The sequence below is a fragment of the Chiroxiphia lanceolata genome, chromosome 5 (genome assembly GCF_009829145.1).
Source record: "Chiroxiphia lanceolata isolate bChiLan1 chromosome 5, bChiLan1.pri, whole genome shotgun sequence".
NCBI lineage: Eukaryota > Metazoa > Chordata > Aves > Passeriformes > Pipridae > Chiroxiphia > Chiroxiphia lanceolata.
The window spans coordinates 57,280,093-57,304,791 of record NC_045641.1 but is presented as its reverse complement, the minus strand read 5'-3'; the positions used below and the strand labels follow the sequence as shown (position 1 = coordinate 57,304,791).

The window sequence follows — 24,699 nt, the reverse complement described above, 5'->3', positions numbered from 1 at the left end:
ATAGGGAGTGTCAATCAAATTTGTTATTGAGCTCATGTGTGTTTAGCAATCACTAAAGAAAAGCATAGAAATATATGAATTTTCAAGGGATTAAAAAAGGTATCATAACATGTAACTCCAAAGTGAAAAAACTGTCCATACCATACTGAAAAGGACTCCATGAAAATGTGATTCTTACACATGAGCCAAAATAGAAATTAAGTCTGCATTGTTTATTTAATGCTACCATTTGACTTAACTATAGGATTACAAGACAAAATTTAAGGACAACCATTTCCTTACAGCTTTTTACTTATACATAGGTTCCCAGGACACGCTGTATTTAATAACTCTTATGCAATCAGTGTTAATGGTGATGTATGCCACAATGGGCCAGGCTGGAGAGACACTGGTAGTTAAGGGCATCATCCACAGTAACTTACGCAACTGGTGTTATTTATACTCTATGCCACAATGGGCAAGGCTCGAGACTTGCTGGTAGTTTAGGACATCAGCCACAAACAGATTTACTTTCAAATGAAGGAAAGCCATGTCTCCCACAGCTGAAGTGAGACTGTATTATTAAGAAGTCTATTCTGCTTCATTTCTCTCCCAAGTGACTCCCACACACACACACACATTTTGAACTGACAAGTAAGAACTGGGATGTCAGAACCTGCCATTTACCACAATCATCAGCTTCCCAAGATTTCTTGGAAAAGATTTGTGCTGCAGCAAGAATCACTGCTCTTTAATGTGCCCAGTTCCTGAAATCTATTACCCAAGGAAGGTCAAAGCTGTTAAAGCCTACTTTGCTAAAGGCATGCTGTATTTCAAGTCCTAGCCCTGCCTGAGAAGGCTAAGACCTTGCTTCACAGAAAACAAATGTCACTCACAAAACAGATAAAACTGAACAAAAAGCTGCACTGTCCACTAGCTTGTTTAGCATTCTAACTTCTTGAAAGAACATGCAAACAAAAAACACATTTCCTCTGGCAAGACTACAAGTGTAGCTTGTAGACACAAGGCTGACATAAATAAAGCAAGAACAGCACAGAAAGCAGTCTTAAAGAGAATCCTCCAACCATATGGGTCTTCTGTGAAAATGAACTGGAAGCAAGCTTGACAAGCTGAACAGGCCACAAGAGACGTGATGCCAACTCAAGTGTCTGCAGCAGACTCATGCAATTAACTTGAATAAACAATATCCTGCAACTGTCCCATAAGGCAGCTACATCTGGTTCTTTGCCTGACCTCCACAACTTGTCTTTGGTCCTTGAGTCTCTGAGGAGACTCACTGCAGTCTTTTCAGAGTCCAACATACAGCTCTCCTCCCTCTCATGAAAGCAGTGCAGTGAGACAAGATAAACCCTCTTGATTGTCAGTGCGGGAGTTGCACAGATTGTGCAACGGAACAAAAGCAAAAACACAGCCTGGGCTGAGCAGCAAAGACATTCACAGAGCCTGGACAAAGCCCTGCTTCACAGAGGTGCTCAAATGCAGACCTACCTCTAGCACTCTGGCAGTACAACCACATATTAAGAGTTCAGCATCTGCTTAGCTGTGGAAGCTGAAGCCCTGATTCAGTGACATGTGATTTCAGTGGGAGCTGGATCAAGCATTCCAAAACCTGAGTTGATTAACTATTAGATTTTCTTAAGTGCTGACGTTGACTTTGCTATTTCAACTGTGAGCAAGTGGTCATTCCACTCTTACTGTATGCCTCCTCTGCATAACTCAGACCTGTAGGAGAGCTGTTCCTAGACTGGTCAAGACCAAATGGCACTGAAAAGCAAATGAACTGCACCCTAGGGAGATACACAAGAGTTGTAAATCTGTTGATCAGGTAAGTGAATGCTGTCCGAGCCTACTGCATATGGTCAGTATACAGGTCTTCTATTTCTCACCACCCATTACACCATCAAAACATTTCAAGGCTAAAGAAAAGATTAAAGACTGTGTCCAAATTTTCTAAACATAAGGGGCCCCTGACAGAGAAATCAGACTCCTGTCACACTTTTTAATAACGCATTTCACCTTAACCCAAAGGAACAAGACATCCTTGTTCTCTGTAACCTGCAGACTTCAAATCTCTACAATCAGCGGATCATTTCTGAGGTGCCTGTGAAAAGCATCCTCTGAAGAGCAAGTTTGCTCTTACTATCCTTAACTTCACTGTACATGATTCACATGCCCCGTGGGAAGAGAAAACTTAGAGGGCTCTCAAATCAAAACAGCTTGAAGGCTCCTGCCCTAGAATGAGCAGGAAAGCATCGCTTTGGGCAAGATATGTTGTCTCTGAGTGCTCTCTTGCAGTAGCCCAAGCACTGGCTAAGTTACATAACATTTCTACTGCTGTTTTTAAGTTATACAAGAATGCACAATAATCACAGAAATGTTTACAGAAATTCACATCATGTTTAATTAAGAGCTATGATGTGTTAGAGAAACAATTAAACAAAAGCCTTCACTGACTTACTACGAAAATACAGAAGAAACCCAGCCATTCTATTAAAGAGGGAAAAAACCCAAGCAAATCTCCAACTTATGAAACTACTGCTTTGCCTTCTACTTGCATGCAAAGCCTGTTCTATTTAAGAAAAAGAACTGCTGAAGTTTACTAGAAATTATCAATTTTCATGTAGGCTGGAATGGAACATCTCGTGTTGGCTTCGAAGGGAGCTGGAGGAGAGCGAAACTCCTCTGAAAACCCAACTAGTCACCACCAAAACCGAACTACTTTCTGAAGTGAAATAAAGGATTATTAAAGAGATAAGCATGTTTTGTAACACCAAGGGTTCTTAAGCACCCAACAATAATCACCACAATTCTCTTCAAGTAAAAGAGTCAACACTAGTTGGTCCACTTCATGAAACAGGTTAATGCAGGTTTTTATCACTTCTTACTGCTTATCAACAACTTACTGATGTTGATAAAAATGTATTACTTTATACTTGTTATCTAACAAAAAGAAAACCTATACTGACAGCAAAATTGTACCTTTCCAAGAAATGGTAGTTGTTTCAAATTTGAAAAAAAAAAAAAAAAAGAATTAAAGATGAACCAAGAAGTGCTATGGGAGCAGAACCAAATGAGACATTTTTGTGATTAAACTGTCTGCTTAACTACCGACTAATTTTGATATCTAGAGCCACCAGAGAAAAGAAGAGAGAAAAAAAGGGGGTCACTAATTCATGGCTTTTTCAAAATATCTACTGAATACACCACCCCCTGGAGCCCGAACCATTCTCTCCACACACAAGTCATGCCACAGCAGTGCTTGGAAAGTCGCATTGTGCGTTTCGAGGGGCTCCGGTGCTTCCCCACCGCAAAGGCGAAGGAGAGCCAGGCTGCCCTGCACCTCGCAGGTGCTCCCACCGCCTGACATGGGGCACCCCAAACGCCCCGGGTGCCGCGGCCACAACTCGGGGCGCCCGCCGGCTGACACAGGACACGCCACACGCCCGAAACGCCGGGTCTCCCCTCCCCACACCGCTTCTCCCCTTCACTCCCGCGGGCCGGGTCCCATCCCCCGAGCCCCGGGGCTGCCCGCGGCCCCGCGCCGGAGCCTTCGCGGTCTGGCTGCGAACAATGCGCGCCTTTTCTGGCGGAGCCCCCCGCGCTCGCTCAGCTCAGCCCAGCCCAGCCCAGCCCGGCCGGCCCCCGCCCGCCGGCACCGCCGCATTGTTACCGGCGCTGCCGCCCCCCGCACCGCCCCGCGCCCGGCACGGGCACGGCCCCGCACACCTGCCCCCCGGGCCCCCTTTGTTCCCTTACCTGCGGCGGGCGAGCCCCGCAGCGCCGGCACGGCGAGCAGCAGCGGCAGCAGCGCGGGCAGCGCCGGCCGCCACCGCGCCGCGGCCACCACGGAGCGTGTCATCCCCTCCATGGCACGGCACGGCCCGGCCCGGCGTCAAGTCATCGCGGCGGCCCCCGCGTCCCCCCCGCGGGGGGCTGGAAGGGCTGGGCGGGCTCGGCGGCTCCTCCCGGGCGCATCCACCGCCGGCGGGGCTGGGACGCCCGCGGACGGGAGGCCGCCGCAGCACCCACCCTTCCCCACGCCCACCCCGTGGGGAGTGTTCACGGGGGCAGCGCCGCGGCGCCTCCCAGGAGCGGCGGGCGGGGGCGAGCGGCGCGGCTCGGCAGGCGGAGGGGCAGCCCCCGCGCTGCGGGGCGGGGGGCTCCGCGACCGGGCGGCTACGGCCCTTCACGTGCGAGGAGACGGCGGCGGCCGGCGGCAGCAGCCCGGACCCGGCAGCCTGGACCCACCGCCCGGCGCCCGCTCGCTCCCCGCCCGCCAGCGACGCGCTGCCCCGGCGGAGCCCGGCCCGCAGCGGCGCGCACAAACGGGCCGCTCGCCCGCCACCTGCGCGCTCCCGGCCGCGTCCGCGTCTGCGCGGGGGCGCGCCCGGCCCGCCCCCTCCGCCCGGGGCGGCGGGCAGCGGAGGGGCGGGGCCGAGGGCGCGCCCCCGCGGGAGCCGTGAGGGGCGGGGCGGCGGCAGCTCCGCCCGGCGCCTCCCGCCCGCCTCGTCCCGGGAACGGGGCTGGAAGTGCCGAGGGGCCGCCTGAGTCACCCGTGGCTCCCGGTACCGTCTCTGTGAGCGGGGCGGCCGCAGGACCCGCTGTTTCCTGACTGCGCTGCCCTCATGGCACAGCGAGGTCGGGAGGATGGCGATCCCGTCCCGCAGCCCCCAGGGCAGGCGGAGTGGTGCCTGGGGTCAGCCCCGCCTTCCCACAGGCTGTGCACGGAGTTTCGGAGATGAAACTGTAATAAAGGTGCCAGCGGGAAAGGTGAAGGCGCAGCAATGAGGACATAGCTATGTGGCAGGACATCCACGCAGCATTAGCCTTCCTTTGGGGGATATCGGGCACAAAGCTCTTTCACGGAGCTCTTCCCGAGCCCCGCTCTCCTCAGGAGCACGGCTGAGTACAGCAGTGATAAAACTACAGAATAGCCTGAGCTGGAAAGGACCTGCAAAACCACTAAAGTCCATCTCCAGGCAGGACAGCTCCAAGAACCACACCACGTGCCTGAGAATGTTGTCCAAATGCTTTTTGAACTCTGAGGAAACTGCAATGAAGTCTCCCCTCAGTCTCCTCCAGGCTGAACAGAGCAAGTGACCTCAGCCACTCCTTGTAAGCTTTCCCTTCTAGATTCTTCACAATCTTCATGGCCCTCGTTTGGATGCCTTCTAATAGTTTTACATCCTTCTTACATTGTGTTACTCAGAACTGCACGTGAATGCTCAAGGTGAAGCCGCACTAGCACAGACTAGAGCAGGACAATCACCTCCCTCAGCTGGCCAGAGATGCTGTGCTGGATGCAATCCAGAACACCTTTTGGTTGCCAGGGCACACAGTCATGAGGAGCACCAGTAACAGCTGGGAAAAGGTGCCACCACAAATTAGAGCTGTGCTCACGTAGTTTCCAGCTGCACTCACAATTAGACTATCAGTTCATCAGGGGACTTTCTTATGCTTTTCTCAGCACACATCAGTCGCAACAGAAACAAGTTACTCCCAGAGATGGATGGAAAGGGCAAAGGATTCATTTTGCTGACACAGAGAAATAAAGCAATTAAGTTTTAGCTGGACATCACAACATAGTATCACTCAGACAGCAAAGAAAAATAAAGCATGGCCAGTCCTTGGCAGTGGAAACAAGCAAAGCTGAAATCACATCAGCTGGAGCTGTGAGTGAGTAAGGGGAGGGCATGAAATGTCAAAAAAACCCCAACTGATTTTAGGTTAGACATTTTCAGGGTTAAAAAGTCCATGGATTCCCTCTCTTTTATCAAAGGCAATCACTCTGATGAGTATTTTAGGCCTTCTAGCAAAAGACCTACACTTTCATTCTAAAAGTCTCAGTCAGTACAATATAATTTTCTTTCATTTTGTACAGTGGAGCAATGTTTTACAGAACATTTTATGGGTGTTTAGAACCCATATCTTAAAGGTAAATTAAAAACCTAAGCTATAAAATCCATGAAAAGATGTTAAACATTGCAAGAAGAAGACTACAGTAGGACAAAAAAACCTCACCCCATGGTTTTTGAAACATCTAGCAGAAAACTGAATGCAGAAATACTTGCATAGCACACACTTTTTTTTTCTTTTATCTGAGCAAATAAGAAGAAAAATCAAGGCCCGAGGATTGTTTCTGCTGCATTACTTTGCTGATAGAGAGAATGTCTTTGATGTTCCTTTTAATTTACTAAAACCAGAACCCATTAGGACATAGCTTTTTTTCTTTGCTAGTTGCCAGTCCCTGAAAACAGCTCAGCTCAAAAGAGCACTCTAGCCTTTTTTTATGATTACCTACCCACCACTTGTGGATACGTACCGTGTCAGGTGCTTCCTTGCTGCCACCTCCCTCAGTTCCTCTTGTCCTTCCCAACCTCTTCTGCAGATCTGCAGTGCAGGTAAAACAATAGCCACCGAAATCTTAAACCCCCCCACGTTACTCCAATATGCCTTCATTGTAAGCATCAGTGTGCATGTATGTTTGGCATTGGGGTGTGCAAGGTACATACTCTTTCTCTCTTTGCAAAATGTGGTTTTCTTTTTCTTTTAATAAGCTAGCCCTCAGAAGTGTTTAGCAAGTGAACGGGAATCCATCCCTGCTTCAGATTCAGTGGGAGCTTTGGCAGTTAGGACCCTTGAAATACTTAATTACTCAACATATTTCAGACCCTATTATCTTCATTGAAAGATACCACATTTTTCGTCATCCTAACAGTGCTTTTAGTAACAGAGCACATAAGGCTGCCTGTAATACACTTCAGGTTGCATGAAGATAATTTATTTCACCAAGATCCAAAGGTAACTTCCCAGACTAAAGTGTGAGACAACTTCTCTCACATTTGTGAGATGTTATCCATAATGAAATACGCCGTAACTGCTAACTCATTCACTGCCTCAGCTAACACGATTTCCTGCTCCAGTTCCCAGAGTTCAGTTCACGAAAATAATCCTGTCTTGTGTTTGGGTTCTTGTTCCCTAGTTTCTGTGTCTTTTGAGACCAAACTGGTATTTATGTTACTTCCCCACTTCCAGGGCAAATTTAAGAACTGTCACATTCGATCACATATTCTCTATTCCCCTGCAATTTTACACATTCCACCAGACACCTCTAAATAAAAGTTCCATTGTTAAATAACAACTGGCATTGAAAGAGGAACTGTGAGGCAGCTACCTGTTATGCTACAGTTCACCCTCTGCTTTGGTCTGTTGTCTCCCAGAAGGTGTGAAAGAATTTCCCTACTCTCATATGATCCTCTGTCCTGCTTAGCCTCCTCTTTCACTGGAGCCATATCAGGGCAATGCTTTTGCAGATGTGGCTCCTACTCCTCTTAGCAATAACATTAACTTTAGTATCTTTGTACTGTTGTTTAGATTCTTTGAGTTTTTGCATTCTTTCTAGTCCCCATTTTTCCTGGAAAGCTACACTGCTTGTGTCAATCTGGCTGACATTTACTTCATCCATTTGTCTTGAACCAGGATAGGAGTTATCCATATGAATTATCTTTGTGGTAGCTGACTCCCACCAAATTAAGACCAACTACAGGGTTTTTCTCCATCTTCCATTTATGTAGCCTTCAGCTATTCCTTCAGTGTACTTCTCATTTACAAGAAAGTCCTGTTTTCCTCTGTATAGCAGGAATTGTAACAAAAGACATGTTCTTTTGGTTACAGCTTCAAGCCTGTACTTCTGTTTGTGCATTCCTCAGGACTTTTTCAGGCTGTGTCAGCGCATCCTCACCACCTTCTCTCTGTTGTTTTTCACCTGTTACAGATGTAGATAAAAGGTGCTACAGAATAACCAGCAAGAACTTCCCACACATACCCTTGGTCAGATAACATGCTGGAATTTGTGGTGGAGATTACCTTTTTGCTTTCCCTTTGGAACAGCAAAAAACCCCCAAACACCTTACATGCTTCTAGGAAGTACCTTAAGAATGCCAGTTAATTATATCAATACAAACAAAACAAAACAAACAAACCCCTAAAGATCTATAGAAGGCTTCAGGTTCCACTAAAACAAAAATATGAAAAACTATAACAGATTTTGCTAGGATATGAATACAGGCCAGAAATCCTGGAATCTTGCAAAATCATAAAGTGAAACTAGCTATAATTTTAATTAAGTTTTACTCTGCAGCTTGCAAAAGAATTCACTACAAGAAGTAACTGATTTGGAGGGTGAGAAATCCTCTTCCCTATGGAAGCACATGGATCCTGCTGCGATCCATGGTGCTATGGAATAAGATACGAGACATCCTGCTAAAGGAGAGAGTCGAAGTAATCTTTTCTAACAGTGTGACTTGTAAGGGTTATTTACTTACTGCTGAATGACTTCCCATTGCACATACACCAGGAAGCTTTTGACATTACTGTGCTTTCCACTACAGCGACGGCTACTCTGATTTATTACTGGGTCAAGGCTGAGGATGCAAAAAAAATCAAAGGCTCTGCAAAGTATGATTAGATTTATGATGACAGGCTTCACCTGGAAACTGAGAGTTTGCTTTGTGAAGGATGCAAAGGGGGGGGAAACCTGCACAACATTGTAGATAGGAACCTCTCAAGTGAGCACACACGGAGGGGCATTTGGAAGCTGAAACCTCAGCAGCGAAAACCTGCACCCACATTGCAATGACAGAAACAAGAGCGTCCTCAGAAGGCTCTTTGTGGAAGTGCTCACTTCTTCTAGTTGCCCAGGTTTTTCCCGAAGAAAATGTCTGAAATTAGACCCTCTTGCCAACCTCGATGCACTTTCCAATCACCTTGCGTTTTGTGGCAAATGTAATACCCAAATCCAGAAACATGATTCTCAAAATTGCACATCAGAACCCTGGTTCAGAGACAATGGAGTGAATCAGAAACCATCAACATTATTTCCAATGGATCCAGACAACTGCACAGTAATTTAACTTTCAGTTATTACTAGTTTGGGACTCACTGACCAGAAATACTGCTAATATATTTTTCTTCTGTGAACAATATTTGTGTTAAAAAACAACAGGTTTTTTTTCTCCTGCTCTTTTGCTGCTGCTGAAATTTGTGAAGAAATACATTTCTGTCAATGTTTCCAATTGACTGACCTACCCCTTGAGAAAAATGTTTGAGGGCAGCGTTCTAGCCTGGCTTTGTGAAGACCTTCAGACAACTTGTTGGGCTATTCCCAGTGCTCTCAGACGACTAGTTTTGCTGAAAGGCTCATTATCTCTTTGCAAATATCTTGGGCTATCTATTTAATTAAGTTCCTGGACCTTTGGCTTTGGGTCTGCAACAAATGTCTCTGATATACAGCTTCATACTACTCCTCCTAAGAATGGTTACTCTGATTGCCTCCTCTGGCTCCCTCACTTTCACAGCCTGCCAAAGCCTTTTACCTCAAATTCCTGACTCTTCAGTTCTTCTGAGGCTATGTCAGAACAAATGGGCTTGGTGTTCCTCCAGTAAAGACGTGTGTGGATCTCTGAACCGTTGGTCTCTTTTCCTTCATATCTGCAAACAATCTTGACTTTAACTATCCCGTTTTGTTCAAAATCTATCATTTTATAACAGACATACCATATTCAGAAACTATTGCACCGCAGATACATTTTGCTCTCTCAAACTATCCTTCATTCTTATTCACTGAGCAACCAAAAATAATTCCATCTCCACTTAGCTAACTTACCATATTAAAAATAATACTATAATAATGCTATAGCTCTGTTCATACCAGCAATTAGATTGTTTCTCTTTGTTATGGAATGACACACAAAAAAAAAGAGCAACTTTTGTTTGCGTAGTTTTGAAACTTACGGAAAGTCATTTTCAAGTACAGCAAATTTACTATAAAATATCCCTGGTAATCTCATTTTAAACAGAGTGCTCACTGAAAAGGTCACTTACACATACATCTGTTAAACTCCTCCCCCAAAACAGAATCAACAACCTTCCTGCCACTTCATGCAATGTCAATAAATACTTCCCAAAAATACTCAGACCTTGCAAAATCTTCCCCCACATCTGTTTCTAGTCATCACTTCATAATTCAGGGTACATCTCCCATCCCATTCCAGAAACCATTGGACTTTATATAAAAAGATAAGGCTTCCTCCTGTCCGGCCCAGATACAGTTTATTACAAAAATTACTCAAATGCTCTCCTAAATTATATAATGAACAAGACAGATCAGTAAGTTTTGCCAGTCAAGGATCAGTGTTTTTTGGAAAGTAAGATCAATCAGTAGATGCTTTGCCAGATTTTAGCAGGAACAGCTGGAAGGTACACTTTCAAAACCTTGTCCATGACATTACCCTCTAGTGAGCTTTTGCTCCTGCTGGCAGATGCTAGTAGCTTGATCTCCCTGAGAGAAATGTTTTAACAGCCCTTTTCCCTTCCCTCAAATCTACTTTGGTTTCCTACTGCTAATGGTTTCTGGTCCCTCTAGAAGTTACAACCCCAGGCTCCCTCCCATTCAATAGCTGTCACAAAATACCTACACTTCTGTTCTTTACTCTTTTTTCTTCATTCACATTCATCTTCCTACAGTCTTCCTGCCTTTATGTCACCCTAAAGACCTTTTCTCCCCATGTTGCTTCCCCATCTTTCAGTGAAATGTCACCATCCAAACCTTTGGAAAGCAAAAAACTTACGTTTTGTTACTGTACTTGAGGCCCAAATTCTGTGATTCCTAAACCATGTTTCACATTATTTGCTTCAACCAGCATTGTCCCCCACTGAACACCCTTGTCTAGCATTGAACATTGCAGTCAGAGGGGTGTGCAACTCCTTGTTACTTTCATTACTTTTTTTCTTTTCCAAAAGCAGAGCTTACAAACCCTGCCTGCAAACCAGGACCCCTTTGTATCAAATTCAACAGACACAGAGCAAAGTGAGCCAGAAAAGATGGTCCTTGTCTCTCTCTATTAAACAGCCAGAGTACAAATCCCAGTTTTGGAGCCGGCTCATTCAGCTTTGCCTCAGGGATATTTGCACCATGGTGTGTCACAGCACAGCTGTGCCCTAAGTAAACTTTAAAAAACCATTGTACAGACTTGTGACAGGCAGACATAATAGAGAGGCATAAAACACTTGAAAAGCCTTAACCATCAAGAAAGAGAAGAGCTTGTTAAGGACAATGTTTGAAAGAGAAATAATTTAATCCAAAAAAAAGGCAAACCTGAGTCAGAACCTCCGGATAAAATTTCTGGCGGTGGATACACCAGCATGGAAATCACCCTCCAAGAACAGCGACAAAACCCTTGGAATTTTAAGGCTTAAGTAGACTGGGCACAGAGCAGAGTTCAGAGAACAACATTAGATGCCATGAAAGGCTTACTCTGCTGCTAAATTCAGTGACAGAGAAATGAACTGAAAGCTCTGGTGTTACTAAGGTACCTCTTATTCACAGCTCAACTGTCTTTCACTGTCTTTAACATTCATTACAGGTTGCTGATGTGGTGTTTTCTTCTGTACTCTGATACGGATTTTAAGCTGGAAAACACTGGGAACAAGATTGAATTACTGACACAGATACATGAATTGGTTATTTGATATTGTCAGATTTTATGTTCATCACAGAAATCATTAAAATTATTTCCCTTCCTTCAAAAATGGGAGGAAAGACAGGCAAATGTGAAATTGCCTCTAAACCCCACAGAGGCATTAGTGACATGGGCATTCACCTCAGCAGCCCAGCGAGTCATGTGGCTGGCACATGCTCCTGAGCAGCCAAGCCTTCAATAAAGATAAAAGCATCACTAAGTGCAGTCTTCCTTCTCAGGTGCCACAGCAGCAGGCATTAGCCAGACTGAGGTCAAAGCACTAGAATAATTAGCCTGAGTCCGTGGTGGGCCAGTATTTGTCTGCTGTGATGACTTTACTGGAGTGGAGCTGCATTGCCAAAAGCCACCTCTAAAACTGACCTCTGTAAATGCTCGTTCTAAATACTGAGGTTGAGCCCCAAAAGTGAACGCAGAGCAAAAAGTAAAGACCAAGAAGTTAAGACAAAGGAGGATTTAGGACACCTCTCCTGATAACTTTTCTGCTGAGCTAGGGGAAAGCCACAGGACAGAGTAATCTTGTCCCATGGAAGAAGTTAAAAAGGCACGAGCTGCAGCTGCTGCTGACGTGTGGTCAGGAGAGCTACTGGAGCGAGCAGCTGCAATTTGAGACGAAACTCTTTCCTTCTCCAGTTCTTTTCAGTCATATTTTATGCAACGTTAAATTAAGGTCAGATAAAGGACATGTTAGTAGTGTCCTTGCCAGTGAAAACCACAAGTTCACTGTTAAATTATGTTTATTTACTTAAGTGTTTGATAAAAAGAGTTTCCCTTTGAAAGTCCATTTGAGGAACCTGTGAGGCTGAAAACAATATTTGGTCACAGCTCTGAAGAGTTAATGGAAGTTCTCTGTGCTCTGTCTGAAACCAGTTGGGGTTCCCTTTTAGCACATTAGTTGAATGTATACACTGGGAATATTTTTCTTTGTTTTATGTTATTGCAATTTGCAAAACTTACACTAATAGCCCAATTTCATGCAATTATCTGAATGCAAAACATTGTTCAGTTGAATTCCCATAACCTAATCCTACTAGTTCCCTTGGCTGTCTCACTTTCAGTTATGAACCAAGGTCTGCACATCAGATGAAATGCTGTTATTATAAAAATGGATCCTTTCTTTAGAAGTTATTTTCAGTGGTCTTCTGCCATACAGGCTGTTTTCATTGTCTGCAACCAAAGGCACTTTAAGGAATTCTGATTTTAACATCACAGGCCTGCAATACATATACTTCAGCTAGAGTGGTTTGTTGTGTTTTTGTGGTAATGACCCAGTGATGTTTGCACCATAATTGTACCTCTAAATGTCTCTTGAGCTGCACATATAGGGCAAAGTGTGGATTTATGAATACACAGGGGAAGGGGAAGAAAAGAGGAAGGCCATACAGAGAATTACATCCTTTTTTCCTTACATATATAACACAGCTAACACAGTTTTGGAAGGCAGGCAGTGGATGATGTTAACACTACATTAACGCCTACTTGGTGTTCAAATCTGAGTATTCAGATATCATAAGGCTGGCTAAGGGATCATACATATCTGGTTTAGTATTTGCTTTTCCCTTTTTGGGACCTTTACAGTTTGTATCTTCAAGTTTTACTGTACAATCTAAGAAAAAAATTGGGCTTTTTTTTCTTTTTATGTGAAGTCCAAGTTTTTATTAAATCACATGACTCCAGGATCTAAGACTTCAAGAAAAATACCAAAGAAGCTGAGACTTATAAGAGTATATGTTCTATGTTCCCCAAATCAAGTTAGAGAATTAACCCAGCCAAGTGACCTGCCTTTCTGGAAGGAAAATGTACATCTTGAAAAATGTGGATAACATCATACTGTGGAGTATACTTCCTTGAAGCTTTGGAAGGTTTGATGTCTGCTCCACTACATCCCTTTCTTCCTGTTCCTCTGAAATACCTATCCTGCATTTCCTCATTTGTGTTCAATTTACTGTGTCCTTGATTGATTACAGACCTCTCCTTTTGGGTAGGATGAAACCATTCTTACATCCACTTTGGAGAGAACTTGCATTCCCTTACTCAGACAAGACAGATGTAATAGATCCTTTCTAACTGAAGTTACGTGCATATATTTCTTTGAAACTCAGTCTCTAAGGTCCATTCCTTTGTTTTGAATGCAAAGAAATAATATTAATTTCCTTATAAGGTAGGACAGACATCAGCCTCTGGCCTTGCCCCTCTCCTTTGTCTATAGAGGAAGGCTTCGATAACTAGGGCTTTTCTTGTGGATCAATAATGTTACATGAAATCAATCTCAACCTCCATGTCACATTTTGGATACCCATAAATCAAAATAGTAAAATTAAATTATTTTTTCATTTTCACTGCCTTAAATATCCTCCATCGTTTTTTGTCCTATAGAAACAGCTGCCTCTCCAGGCAGTGAAATTTCTGTTCCTTATAAAAGCTACACATTTATCTGACATCATTATTCAGGTCTCCAAATGACCTTCATCAAAGAAGAGGAACTGGAGACATGATATTTTGGTTATTAAAGAGTGAAAAATAAGCAGAGGAGGGGAGGAAAAAAACCAAGTAAGATTTTAAAAAGTAGAATAAGAAAGAAAACCCACTGCTTTTACCATTGCATTTCACCTTTTACACACTAATTAAAGAGTCACACATCCAGATAAACACACCTAGATACCCCATTACTAATTATCTTTAAGTAATACTTCAGATAGTAAGGCAGGATTCTCCCATCCTATTTTGGCTGGCATGCCCTATATTAGCCCTTTCTCACTGAGCCTGCAAACATGGCCATTGTGGCACTTTCCTTACACAATATTTTATTTGTGAAATTACTGTTAGCCCAGAAGAATGTCTTGGGGAAAGCAAATTTCATTTTGTGCTCTATGCCAGCCACCTCTATCACAGAATAAAAAAAAAAAATATAGATCAGCTCTCTAAGGATCCTTTAATTTTTTTCATCTGCTTTGTTAGAACTGCCACAGTTGCGTGCTCCTCGCAGAGCATCAGACAGACACGTGTAACATCTCCACTCCCTTGCACAGGGAATCACTCACAAAGCTGGTTTCCTATCATTAAGCCACTCTAAGAAGTAACTGAATGTGATGCAGGCCTCAGCAATTATTTAATGTCATGAACAGACAGAAACAAGTGGACTGGCTGCCTTGATGCTGCAGCACTCCATCCTCACACGACTGTCTGGAAATTCTGCTGCCCCGAGTCTCTGGTTTCTAGTGAATGTGTAGCAATGCCCCAGCCTCTTGCTCGGGGATGCCTTTCACAGGGATAGAACTGTATAATACCCTTTCCAGCATTTATCTGTTACATGCACTGCTGGCACAGAAGTTTGCGCTGGAACTGGCAAGGTTATTAATTACTATTAATTACTATTCTGATTTAACTTCGCTCTGTCTTTTGCACCTTTGCAACACCCATTTATATATACACACACACACATATATATGCATATATATATGTGCATATACACACACATGGATTAATATATATATACATGCATATATATACATGCATACATACATCTATAAATATACAAGCATTTGATGCTCTATTTTTGGAGCAGAAATCAATACTAGCTGCCCACTGCCAAGTGGCTCCTCAGAATGCATGGCCATGAAATTCTGCATTAATAAACACCTGTACATGGGACACAGAGAAGGAAAAGGAAAAATGTTCAAATGAAGGCATCTTTCCATTTCCTGGTTGCAAAGCACTGTGTAGACAGAAAATTGGAAGAGATCAAAATCCACATTCTTAGAGCTTCTTGTGTATCACATATTGTATTTCATTATACATTTTTCAAAAGGCTCCACCTACTCTTTGAGACTAGAAATCTTTTAATAGCATGAAGTTAGTCAATCTTTCTTTCATTAATATTCATATATATGCCCTAGTTCTTACATTTAAATCCACTAATGAAGATTCACTGCAGCTGCAGCTGAATGCTGTGCAGGACTGGGACCTTTTTGTGCTGGCAGCCCCTGTGGAGCACTGAACTATGCGGTGGGCAAAAAGCACTAAACATCATTAAACAGCAGCCACTTCACCTGCTTTCTGCTCCCTTAGCCCTTCTGCTAATTCCTTGGACGTCTTCAGCGCAGTCTCAGTCAATGGGGGTTATGTTTCCATTGCAGTGATGTGAGATAGGCACAAACTTGGGATGTCCCTGCCCTCTGTGTTGCAAAAGACATTTTTAATAACCTTTGCCAGGTTATTCAATCTTTTCATCTTTTGCATTGTAAAATGTCCCTCGTTTTATGAAAAGGAGACCATAGTGCTTCTCTTCTTGCCAAGGATTTCTTACAACCATACAGCTTCTGGTTTCCATTTAGCACTAACTCTACCCCTTTATGCAGCACCACACTGTGATGTGTAAACTTAGCCTGGAACAGAGTCTGAAGGCAGAAGAGACCATTATGATCATCTAGGATTTTTCTCAGGGATTCTTGCATGAGGCTCCACGGTTTCAGTTGCCAAGGAAACAATTATCAATCTTTTCCATCCCTCACCATCCTTATCCCTCCTTTTCATTTTGCTGTTTCTTGCTATAACAAAAAGACCTTGTCAAATGTCCTAGTCCCTAGCTCTTGCATGCTCACCTCCACCCCAAAGAAAGAATAGGAAAGGGTGGCAAGGATCCTTGGCTGGGAGTTCAATCTGAAGCTTACCTCTTATCCTTAGATTTTGTGTTGCAGGTGGACAGCCCTTTGAAAATGATCCTTTCAGCTGCAGATAGTTTATCAAATGCTCTATTGTTTGACTAACACAAGATATTATTTTTTAGATTAACCAGCAGTGTACCACTTAATACATTTTGGATATCTTTTCTTTTACCACAGCCTTAGTTCCACTACAGCCTCATGCAGAATTGCTTTGGGAAAAAAAAAGCACACTTTATTACAACATGCAGCTGAAGGGCAAAAGCAATAATGAGGAAAAGAAAGGAAGATGCAAAGAGATGGGAAACCATGTAGGAGGAAGATAGAAGGCAAAAACTCTGCATCAACCAGAGAATAAATTAGATGTAGTCAGAGACAGAGATAAAATTTTGGAGTCTCAGGAGGCTAAACTTGGGTACCTTCAGGCAAGTTACAGAGTATCTGCATGGTCCCCCAAGGTCTAATCAGTCCTATCTGTAGAGTTCATAGCTTCTGACAGTTGCACTGATTTTATGCCATTAAATACAGCTATAGGATAGAAGGGTGTCTCACCAATGTAATTTGAAAGGTACTCCCCTCAAATTCAGTGGAATTACATCAGCGTAATCAGTTCCTTAGTGTGCACAGGAGGAAGGATGAAAGCAGCAACTGCAGGAAGGGATAGAAAAACCACATACTCACAAAAAGCTTATGGGCAAGAGGGCTGCCATTTGGTATATTTTGATGATTCACCACTTAGGGCAATTGTCATGCTTTTATAAGTAGCCTAACAACAGCTCACATAAAGGAAAACAAACTTACAACGCAAATCTTTGGAACGTCAGATAACCAAGAAAAAGTCAGATATGTAGAAACTGAAACATTCCTCAGAGTACACTTCTAGGGAGAGAGGAACAAGGTAGACCACATTAATAAGACAACTGTTGCTTACGGTCAGGGAGTGATGCTTCAGCCCTTCCTCTTCTGGACACTCATTTTTGGAGCTTGCTGAGGGGTTTTTTATTCTCTGTGTGTATGGAGACATAACACGATGGTTCTGAGGATGGCCAAACCATGCATGTGTACACAGAAGGTGTTATGTCAAACATACGCCACTGTGGAAATGCTCAGCATATGTCCAATGGATCTGGCACCAGAGTCATTGTGCCTCTGCTGGGACCTCCATGGACCAACCCCTCAGGATAGGGCTCACTATAAGCCTGGGAAATCTGGATGTTTCGGCCATTTGGGTCCATTTGTGTAAGGTTTGCACCTAAATGTAGCCCAGAAAGATGCACCACACCAAAATCCCTGAATTTTTTTCTGCAGAAATGACTTGCCAATGGTTTAGGGTGCTTGTAACAGAAGTAGTAAGAAAAAAAATTCTGTGTGTGAGAAACGATGAAGAAGACAAGTTATCTTTAGGAATGTCAACAATATCTCAGTTTTCCTGTTGGCTATTTTCCTGTCAGGCTGTACAGAATAATGTCAGAGACGAGCAAATAGGAAAACAACAGTGACAATACAGCAATACTGTTTCAAATATCACAGAGCTATTACAGCAGTGTATTGGGGAATACACCTTCAGGCAGGCGAGTGTTAATTTCTCCCAAGTCCAGGGAGAATAAAGAAGACATTGAACTGCTGAAAACCACAGCTAGACAAAGAGGAATGGATGAACAGCAGTGTTGAGATGAGTCAGAAAAAGCCAGTCTTTAAGAGAGAGTTGGGTTTGGCACTTGACCTCAAACAGGTGTGTTTATGCTCTGTGGAAACTATTGAAACAAATGTGTTTTCTAGTAAGACTTATGTACAAATGCTCTCTCTTTGTTTCATCTCATGTTTCGTCTGATTTTTTTTTGGCCGAAGAAACATCTTTTCTGTAAAGAAAAGATATTCTTGAGCCCCCTGGATCAGCTCTTGGCCTGAAATATGTTGGGTCAGTGCAGTACACAGCAGGCACTGCACATGTTAACTGCTGGATTCAACTACCCCAGAGAAGACTTATGTGGAGGGAAAAAAAATCCCTGGTTGGCAGTGACATGAGATGACTTAGTGTACCAGCTGTCTCCCAAGCCTCTGCTTCCTCCCCTCGGCAGTGGCACACAGTTTTCTCATACTAGAAAAGCAATTCCCTAACAACAAAACAAAACAAACAACCAAGAAAAAACTCCCAACAAACAGGTAAACCTGAGAAGGGTACTGTCACTTGACCTCACTGCTTCTCCCACTGGGCTGTGCTGCATAGTTCCCGGGCAACCGCTCTCCTGCTGCTACCTGCTCCTGGCAGGCTGATGGCAGGGAAGAGGGTATCAGTTTGCAAAAAGAGTGATCCTACTCCACAGAGAAACAGCACAATCTTCCCTTATGGCAGAACTGAGCATATTAATCAAGCAAATGGCACCAGGAGGCAGAACCTGAAGGCTCTCTCTTCTGCTGTGCACGTGGGCTTTGAACTACTCAACTGCTGTTCACACTATAAGACAGTGGGACTGCACTCCACTTGGCAGTGGGATGCATGCAGCAGTGTCTTCTCCACAGCCCTGGCTAGAGATGTACTGGGGAGTAAAAGGCTCTCTGTTGCTTAAGAGGGGGTCAGGGAGGGTCCTGATCATGGAGGTCTTGTGTCCTGGAGCTTGCCTTTGGTCTAAGACAGACCCTTTATGCACTCAGGATCAAAAATAGCCCATTTCACTAAATCTCCTCTAAGATCTTGAATGTTTCAGACTTATCACCACCACCCACTATGCCAAAACTTCCCCATCTACTCCCACTCACATCTTCCAGCTTTCCAAGACTAAGTAGCCCTTTGCTGTCAGACCATGCCTGATCACTCTGCGTGACTGATTGCATCACTGTCTTCTGTTCTGCTATCCATTGCCAACCCCTGCTGTTAGCAACAGTGATTTCACGTTCATTTAGATTATAGATTAAATTGTTACATTAGTGGATTAAACAGCTTCCAGCATTGCCCTAATCTGCATGAGCCTCTCCTGGACTTCTCGCTGGCTCTTTGAGGTTTGTCGTTTGGTCTCCTCTTGGTGCTGTTCACACAAGCTGTATTGATATTGCACAGTGTTCATTTTTAGACTCAAAATGCAGGGCGCTACTGACTCATATGCCCAACACAGTTTCTCATACATTATTACTATGCAGTTATCTTTGTCAACCAAATATATAGTTTCATCAAAGCACAAAAATCAGCTTTGTTTGGCAAGTTTGCTTATAGTTACCATAAAACTGTTTCAGTGGCATTAATTATATTCTTTCACTTAGTTCTTCCTTGACTGAATTCCATACCAACTTCCCTTTATTTTCCCAGGAACTGAGCTAAACCTAGTCAGCCTCCAGTTACTGGAATCATTCCCTGGGGCAAAATTAATACTAGTCCCTTTGCCCTTTTGCCTTTAATGTGCCCTGACCCCATCTTGCTCTGACTGTCCCTGCCCTGCCTTTCTTCACAGAGTAGCATGTCCTCTTTTTCTCCTGGAGAGGCTTAGGGGAAGGGATTGAGGCTTCTTCCTCTACCTTGCAGAGCACTGGAGAGCTGTTGCCTGGATGAAACTCTGGGTTCTGGGAGGGCAGAGAGTAAAAGAGAGGGCTGTGGGGATCTGCATGCCCACAGTACCACCTCAGTACCCCACAACATGTTGGTCTGTCCCAGAGACAGCTCCCGGTCACAAGAGGGACCAAACTGCCCAAGAGAAGAGGGACGAGTGAGTAAGAGCAGAGCTGGAGAGTTCTCCGGCTCCTGCTTACACTGCTCTTAACCTTTGTCCAGAAGTTTTAACAGTACTGCCATTACTGATGATACCATAATATCATCCTTCTGGTTGTTATCAGCAGCGAGGTTCAGATGATATCATTCCTCCTTACCTGCAGGCATATTCCAAAGTCTGCTGGAGTCCTTTTATTAGCATAAATTAGCATGAGATCAGAGTTTATGATTGCATTTCCCTGGAGGTGTAAAAGCTGCTTCCACTCCTTCTCTTCCTTTTTTGGGATACTTAGCATGATCAGAGGGTCTCCTCTGCAGGAGAGCAGTAGCAGTTGCATTTGCATCTCCAGAGGACTTACAGGGTTTCTTCCCACTCACCAGGCCCCTTTCACACAGCATGCAGTTGCAGAGCCACTGGTGTGGCTCCTGTCCACCAAGCCAGATTCTGTAATTGCAGGATTTGCCAGAGAATTAAAATAGATTTTTCCCACAAGTCCTTAAAGAAATCAGTGCTTACTCAGCAGGAAACAGACTCAAGATCATATAGCTGTCCTGCAGGGGTTACCTGTCATATAAGCCTGTGTAAAGAGGATATGCCAGGCTGCAGAGAGAGCAGGAGAAACACACATTGCGCAGTACAGAGGGTTGATGCAGCAGAGTCGGTTTCAGATGATGATTAGTGTATTCAGCAATGTACTTCAAGTGCCATTTGCTGGGAAAACCGATTAATAAATGGAGACAAAGGCCATAATAAACTAAAGAGCAACTGCTTCACAGTTCAGAGAGTAAATACAGTGCCCTGGGAAGGAAGCAAGATGGCTCAGTAACAGAGAGCTTGGCACAGACCAGTTCAAACTCTGCTGATTACAAAGAAAAAAATCAGGATGATGGGAGAAAATAAAGAAAATAAAGAAGAAGAAAAGTGAGAGAGAAGGCAGCCAGAGAAAGCTGAGCTTTAGAATAAGTGTGTCCATTACCCTCTGACCCTGTCTGCCTATAGTTAGAGAGCAAGGAGGCACATACCTTACTAAAAAATCTCTTGAAGAACCCAGATCCTTTCTCTGTAACCTTCACTTGTAGTGAAGTAAGGTCGTATAAGGTTCTGAAAAATTTTCTAAAAATTTACATTAAACATCAGAAGTAATAAAACATTATGAAAAGAACACAAGCATTGTTTCCAGTGTAAACTGCAGGTGGTTTACTTCTCAGGAAGTGCTTATCAGTTACGCTTTTGCTGCAAAGCAGATCATTGGCTTCTCAAGTGTTTGCACATAGCTCAAAACTTGAAGCATTTCTCGGTGAAAGGCCTGTCTCCTTTGAAAATTCTGAAAGTGGTAATGAGAAAAAAAAACCAAAACAGACACCTTTCTCCACTCAGGTTTTTTTTTTCTCATGGAGATGAAATCAGGATGCTGTCTTTGCAGCTGAGGTGAAATATACTGGAGAGGGGAGGTAGGAAAAAAAATACCAAGCAATCCAAATAGTTCTTCACCTTCCTCAGAAGTCATATTCTTCATCTTCATTACTGTAGCCAGGAGCCTTTTGAGAGCAATGGATTTAAGAAGCCGGGGACTTCCATTACTAGTGAAAGGAAGGGCAACTGAGATGGATGAATGGAACTCCATGACCTTTTGCCATCCAGATTTTGCATTCAGATAGTTCCATCATTTTGCTGGGAATCTCACAATCAATAGTTCCAGCATTAGATGTATCAGAGCTGTTATTATTTGATACCCAGCTGAGGTATTATAATATCCTCTGCGAGGGCACAGCGCTGTTCCCCGTGATCAAAAGCAAGCCTTGTGATCAAAGGTATGCATTTGAGGATCTTTGACTCCTTCTAGAGAAAAGCACCAGTGATATCCTTACTTGAGTGCTGAATGAATATTCTGCTCACTCTTGCTTTACCTTTAGTGCCAACTAATTTTTTGCCTGGAATCTGTGAGTGCTTTTTTTTTTTTTTGTAATTGCCTGTATGTTCTCTGATTTCTTCTGGTACCTCTATCTCAAGGCACCTGAATTATAGTGTCCCTCACAACATTTCCCAGCTCTATCAGGTTCAGCAGGGATGGAGTCAATTTTCTTCACAGCAGCCCATATAGCCCAGTGTTTTGGATTTGTGTCCAAACCAGTGCTGATGATACAGAAGTGTTTTAGCTATTGCTGGGCAGTGCTTGCACGGCGTCAAGGCCTTCCCTGTTTCTCCCTCTGCACCCTGAGCGAGTAGGCTGGAGGTGGACAAGAGGCTGGGGTGGGACAGCTGACCCAGGCTGACCAAAAGGATGTTCCATACCATATAACGTCACTTTCGGGGGAAATCCCAAAGGTAGTTGCTCAGGGACTGGCTGAGATTCGCTCTGCTGGTAGGAGGTGGTGAGTAACCTTGCATCACTCGTGGGTTTTCTTCTTTGCTGTCTTAACCTCAACCCAGCTTTCTTTCACCCCTATCTTGTTGAGTATTTATTTTAACCGTGCTCAGCACTGAAAGCTGCCACCTAGCACCCACCCGCTTTGTTTCATACGGACGTACAGCAGCTTGGCACGCTGGCCAAGACTAACTTTCCAGTGCCACCCGATTGCAGCTAAATAGCAGGAATAAGACAGGATTTTCAAATCCCTTCCCTTCCTGGTACCGACAGCGCGCACCTTTCCCTCACGCGTGCAGCGCAGCCGGGCCGAGCGGAGCGGCGGAGGCCGCGGGTGCCCTCTGGCGGCAGGCGGGGCCCTCCGCCGCCTCGGGGCCCGGTGTCGGCCGGCAGGTTCCACTGTTAACAGCACTTCCTTCCTGCACCCCCATGGAACTGCCTTGTGCACGCTCCACTTTGGAGACCGCTGCTCCACAGGCTGAATGGAAAAGGACAACCCCAGTCTTCTGTGCTTTGGTTAGAGCTGCAGAAACTCACAGCTTCTGAAATTCCCTCTTTCACATCGATTTCCTGCTCCACTTCGACCCCTTGACTGCTTCCCTCTCAGCCGTGTTTCATTTCCCCTCGTATCTGGTCTCAAAGCGTTTCATCACCTTTATTCACCTTTCCCAGTAATACTAGACCTGCCAGAATCACAGAGTCAATTAGGTTTTGAAAGACCTCTGAGATCATCAAGTCCAACCTATGATGGAACGCCACCATATCAACCAGACCATGGCTCCGACTGCACATCCAGGCTTTCCTTAAACACCTCCAGGGATGGTGACTCAGCCACCTCCTTGGGCAGTCCACGCCAATGTCTAATCAGCCTTCTGTGAAGAAATTCCTCCTAATGTCCAACCTAAACCTCCCCTGGTGCAGCTCAAGTCTATATCCTCTTGTCCTGTCGCTGGTTGTCTGGGAGAAGAGACTGATGCTCACCTGACTACAGTCTCCTTTCAAGTTGTTGTAGAGATTGATAAAGTCACCCCTGAGGCTCCAGGCTCAACCTCAGCTCCCTCAGCTGCTCCTCATAATCTTGTCATGGGAGACAGCTGTGTCCAGGCCTTGCCTCCCTGCAAACATCATTCTTGGTATTATTTTAAAGCCTTAAAAAACCCAAACCCAGAATAATGGGATTTGCTTTTCCCATCACTCTCCACTACCCGCCTAAGCTCCTTGCAGGCCACAGCCCCCTCCCTGTGCCTCTGGGGTCAACACCACATTGAGGGAAAATAAAGGGGGTGAGAGGAGAAGCGAGAGAACAGGATCATGCAGGACAGCAGTCATTTAAAAAAAAGAGGACGGGGTATTTTGAACCCGGGAAAGAAGGGATAAGGAGGCAGGTGTGACCAGCACACTGATACAGGGGAGAGCAGAGCTCTGACATCTGCTTCTCCACTTCATAAAGAACAGGGTACAGGACAGACAACCTGGCACATGCAGGTGAAGTATGGTTGAACCTCTATTGATGCCTCCTGTGGTCCTCTTCCAGGCCTGCCTTTGTTATTCTTATGCCTCCTATTCTGTAAATTCCTGAGGAGGCCTGTTGCTGACTGGAGAGAGAGAGAGATATTACGGATATTTGGGTGTGGAAGAAACACCCTCAAGAAAAACTAAGTGAGCTTTTCTTGAGCAGCCCAGCAGCACCATGATGGAACTGTTACCCAAACCCTGGTCCATGGAGGTGGAATTCAGTGGCAGCCTCGCTCTTTGTGGGTGCATGAATTCTTTTCTGCAGTTTTCAGACTGTCCCCGAGTATCTAGAGAGGATGGGAATTTTTGACACAGGATCTAGTCACAGTATTGGGCATTACGTTAAGTTCTTCTTTTTAACCATACTTCTCCCCTTATTCTCCCCCCCCCCAAGACATTACTACAAGTTTTAATTTATTTTTTAACAAGCTTGAAATAAAAAAAAGGGGAAAATGTGATTTTTTTGTATTTAATGAGTTCACACACCAGAGGCAATATACTGTGCAAGTACAAATGGGAAGTGTTCCAGATGCCTCCTGTGCCCCAAAACCACATGTCTGGATGTGTCCGGAAAAGCCTGTACACAAATGCAGCCTGGAGTTAAGTGTACTTAAGCTACCTGGTGTGCCTTTCCCATTGGAACTTCTTACAGTGTTAATATAGGGGTGACAAGTCTCCCCATGGGGATGGAGTGCTGCTCCCTGGCTTGTGCTGGGTTCCCAGGGTTGACAGTGCTGCCTGGAGAAGCCTGCTCCTGTCCCAGCCTGCTGCTTTGACACGTGGTTTCTAGTGTGGCTCTGGATCTGTGCATCGAGCTCCTCCTGCGGCTGCTTCCCTGTGAGCAAAAGCTCCAAACAGCAGAAACTTTGACATACAGTGCTGTGTGTGGGCCTTTAAATAACAGCCTTTATTGCTCATTATTT

The 24,699-nt window shown here is 44.4% G+C and overlaps 1 protein-coding gene and 1 long non-coding RNA gene across 5 annotated transcripts in view; both read right to left on the bottom strand.

Annotated features, from left to right (window-relative positions):
- The window catches only part of KIAA1549 (KIAA1549 ortholog), a 147,526-nt gene extending 143,541 nt beyond the window's left edge, over positions 1-3,985 (bottom strand). For 3 of the 4 annotated variants that reach the window (XM_032687689.1, XM_032687692.1, XM_032687690.1), the window contains exon 1: positions 3,757-3,985. In XM_032687689.1, coding sequence (XP_032543580.1) covers positions 3,757-3,868 — 112 coding nt within the window. In that variant the 5' untranslated portion in view covers positions 3,869-3,985. The remainder of the gene's footprint in view (positions 1-3,756) is intronic. The other variant, XM_032687688.1, reaches the window with a different exon arrangement.
- Positions 3,986-5,644: 1,659 nt separating this feature from the next.
- Positions 5,645-10,452, bottom strand: LOC116786755. Its single transcript, XR_004357075.1, has 3 exons — positions 9,375-10,452; positions 8,325-8,423; positions 5,645-7,765 (listed from the first exon to the last, which is right to left on the bottom strand). It is a non-coding gene; the product is annotated as an uncharacterized LOC116786755 (long non-coding RNA).
- Between the last annotated feature and the right edge of the window lie 14,247 nt (positions 10,453-24,699).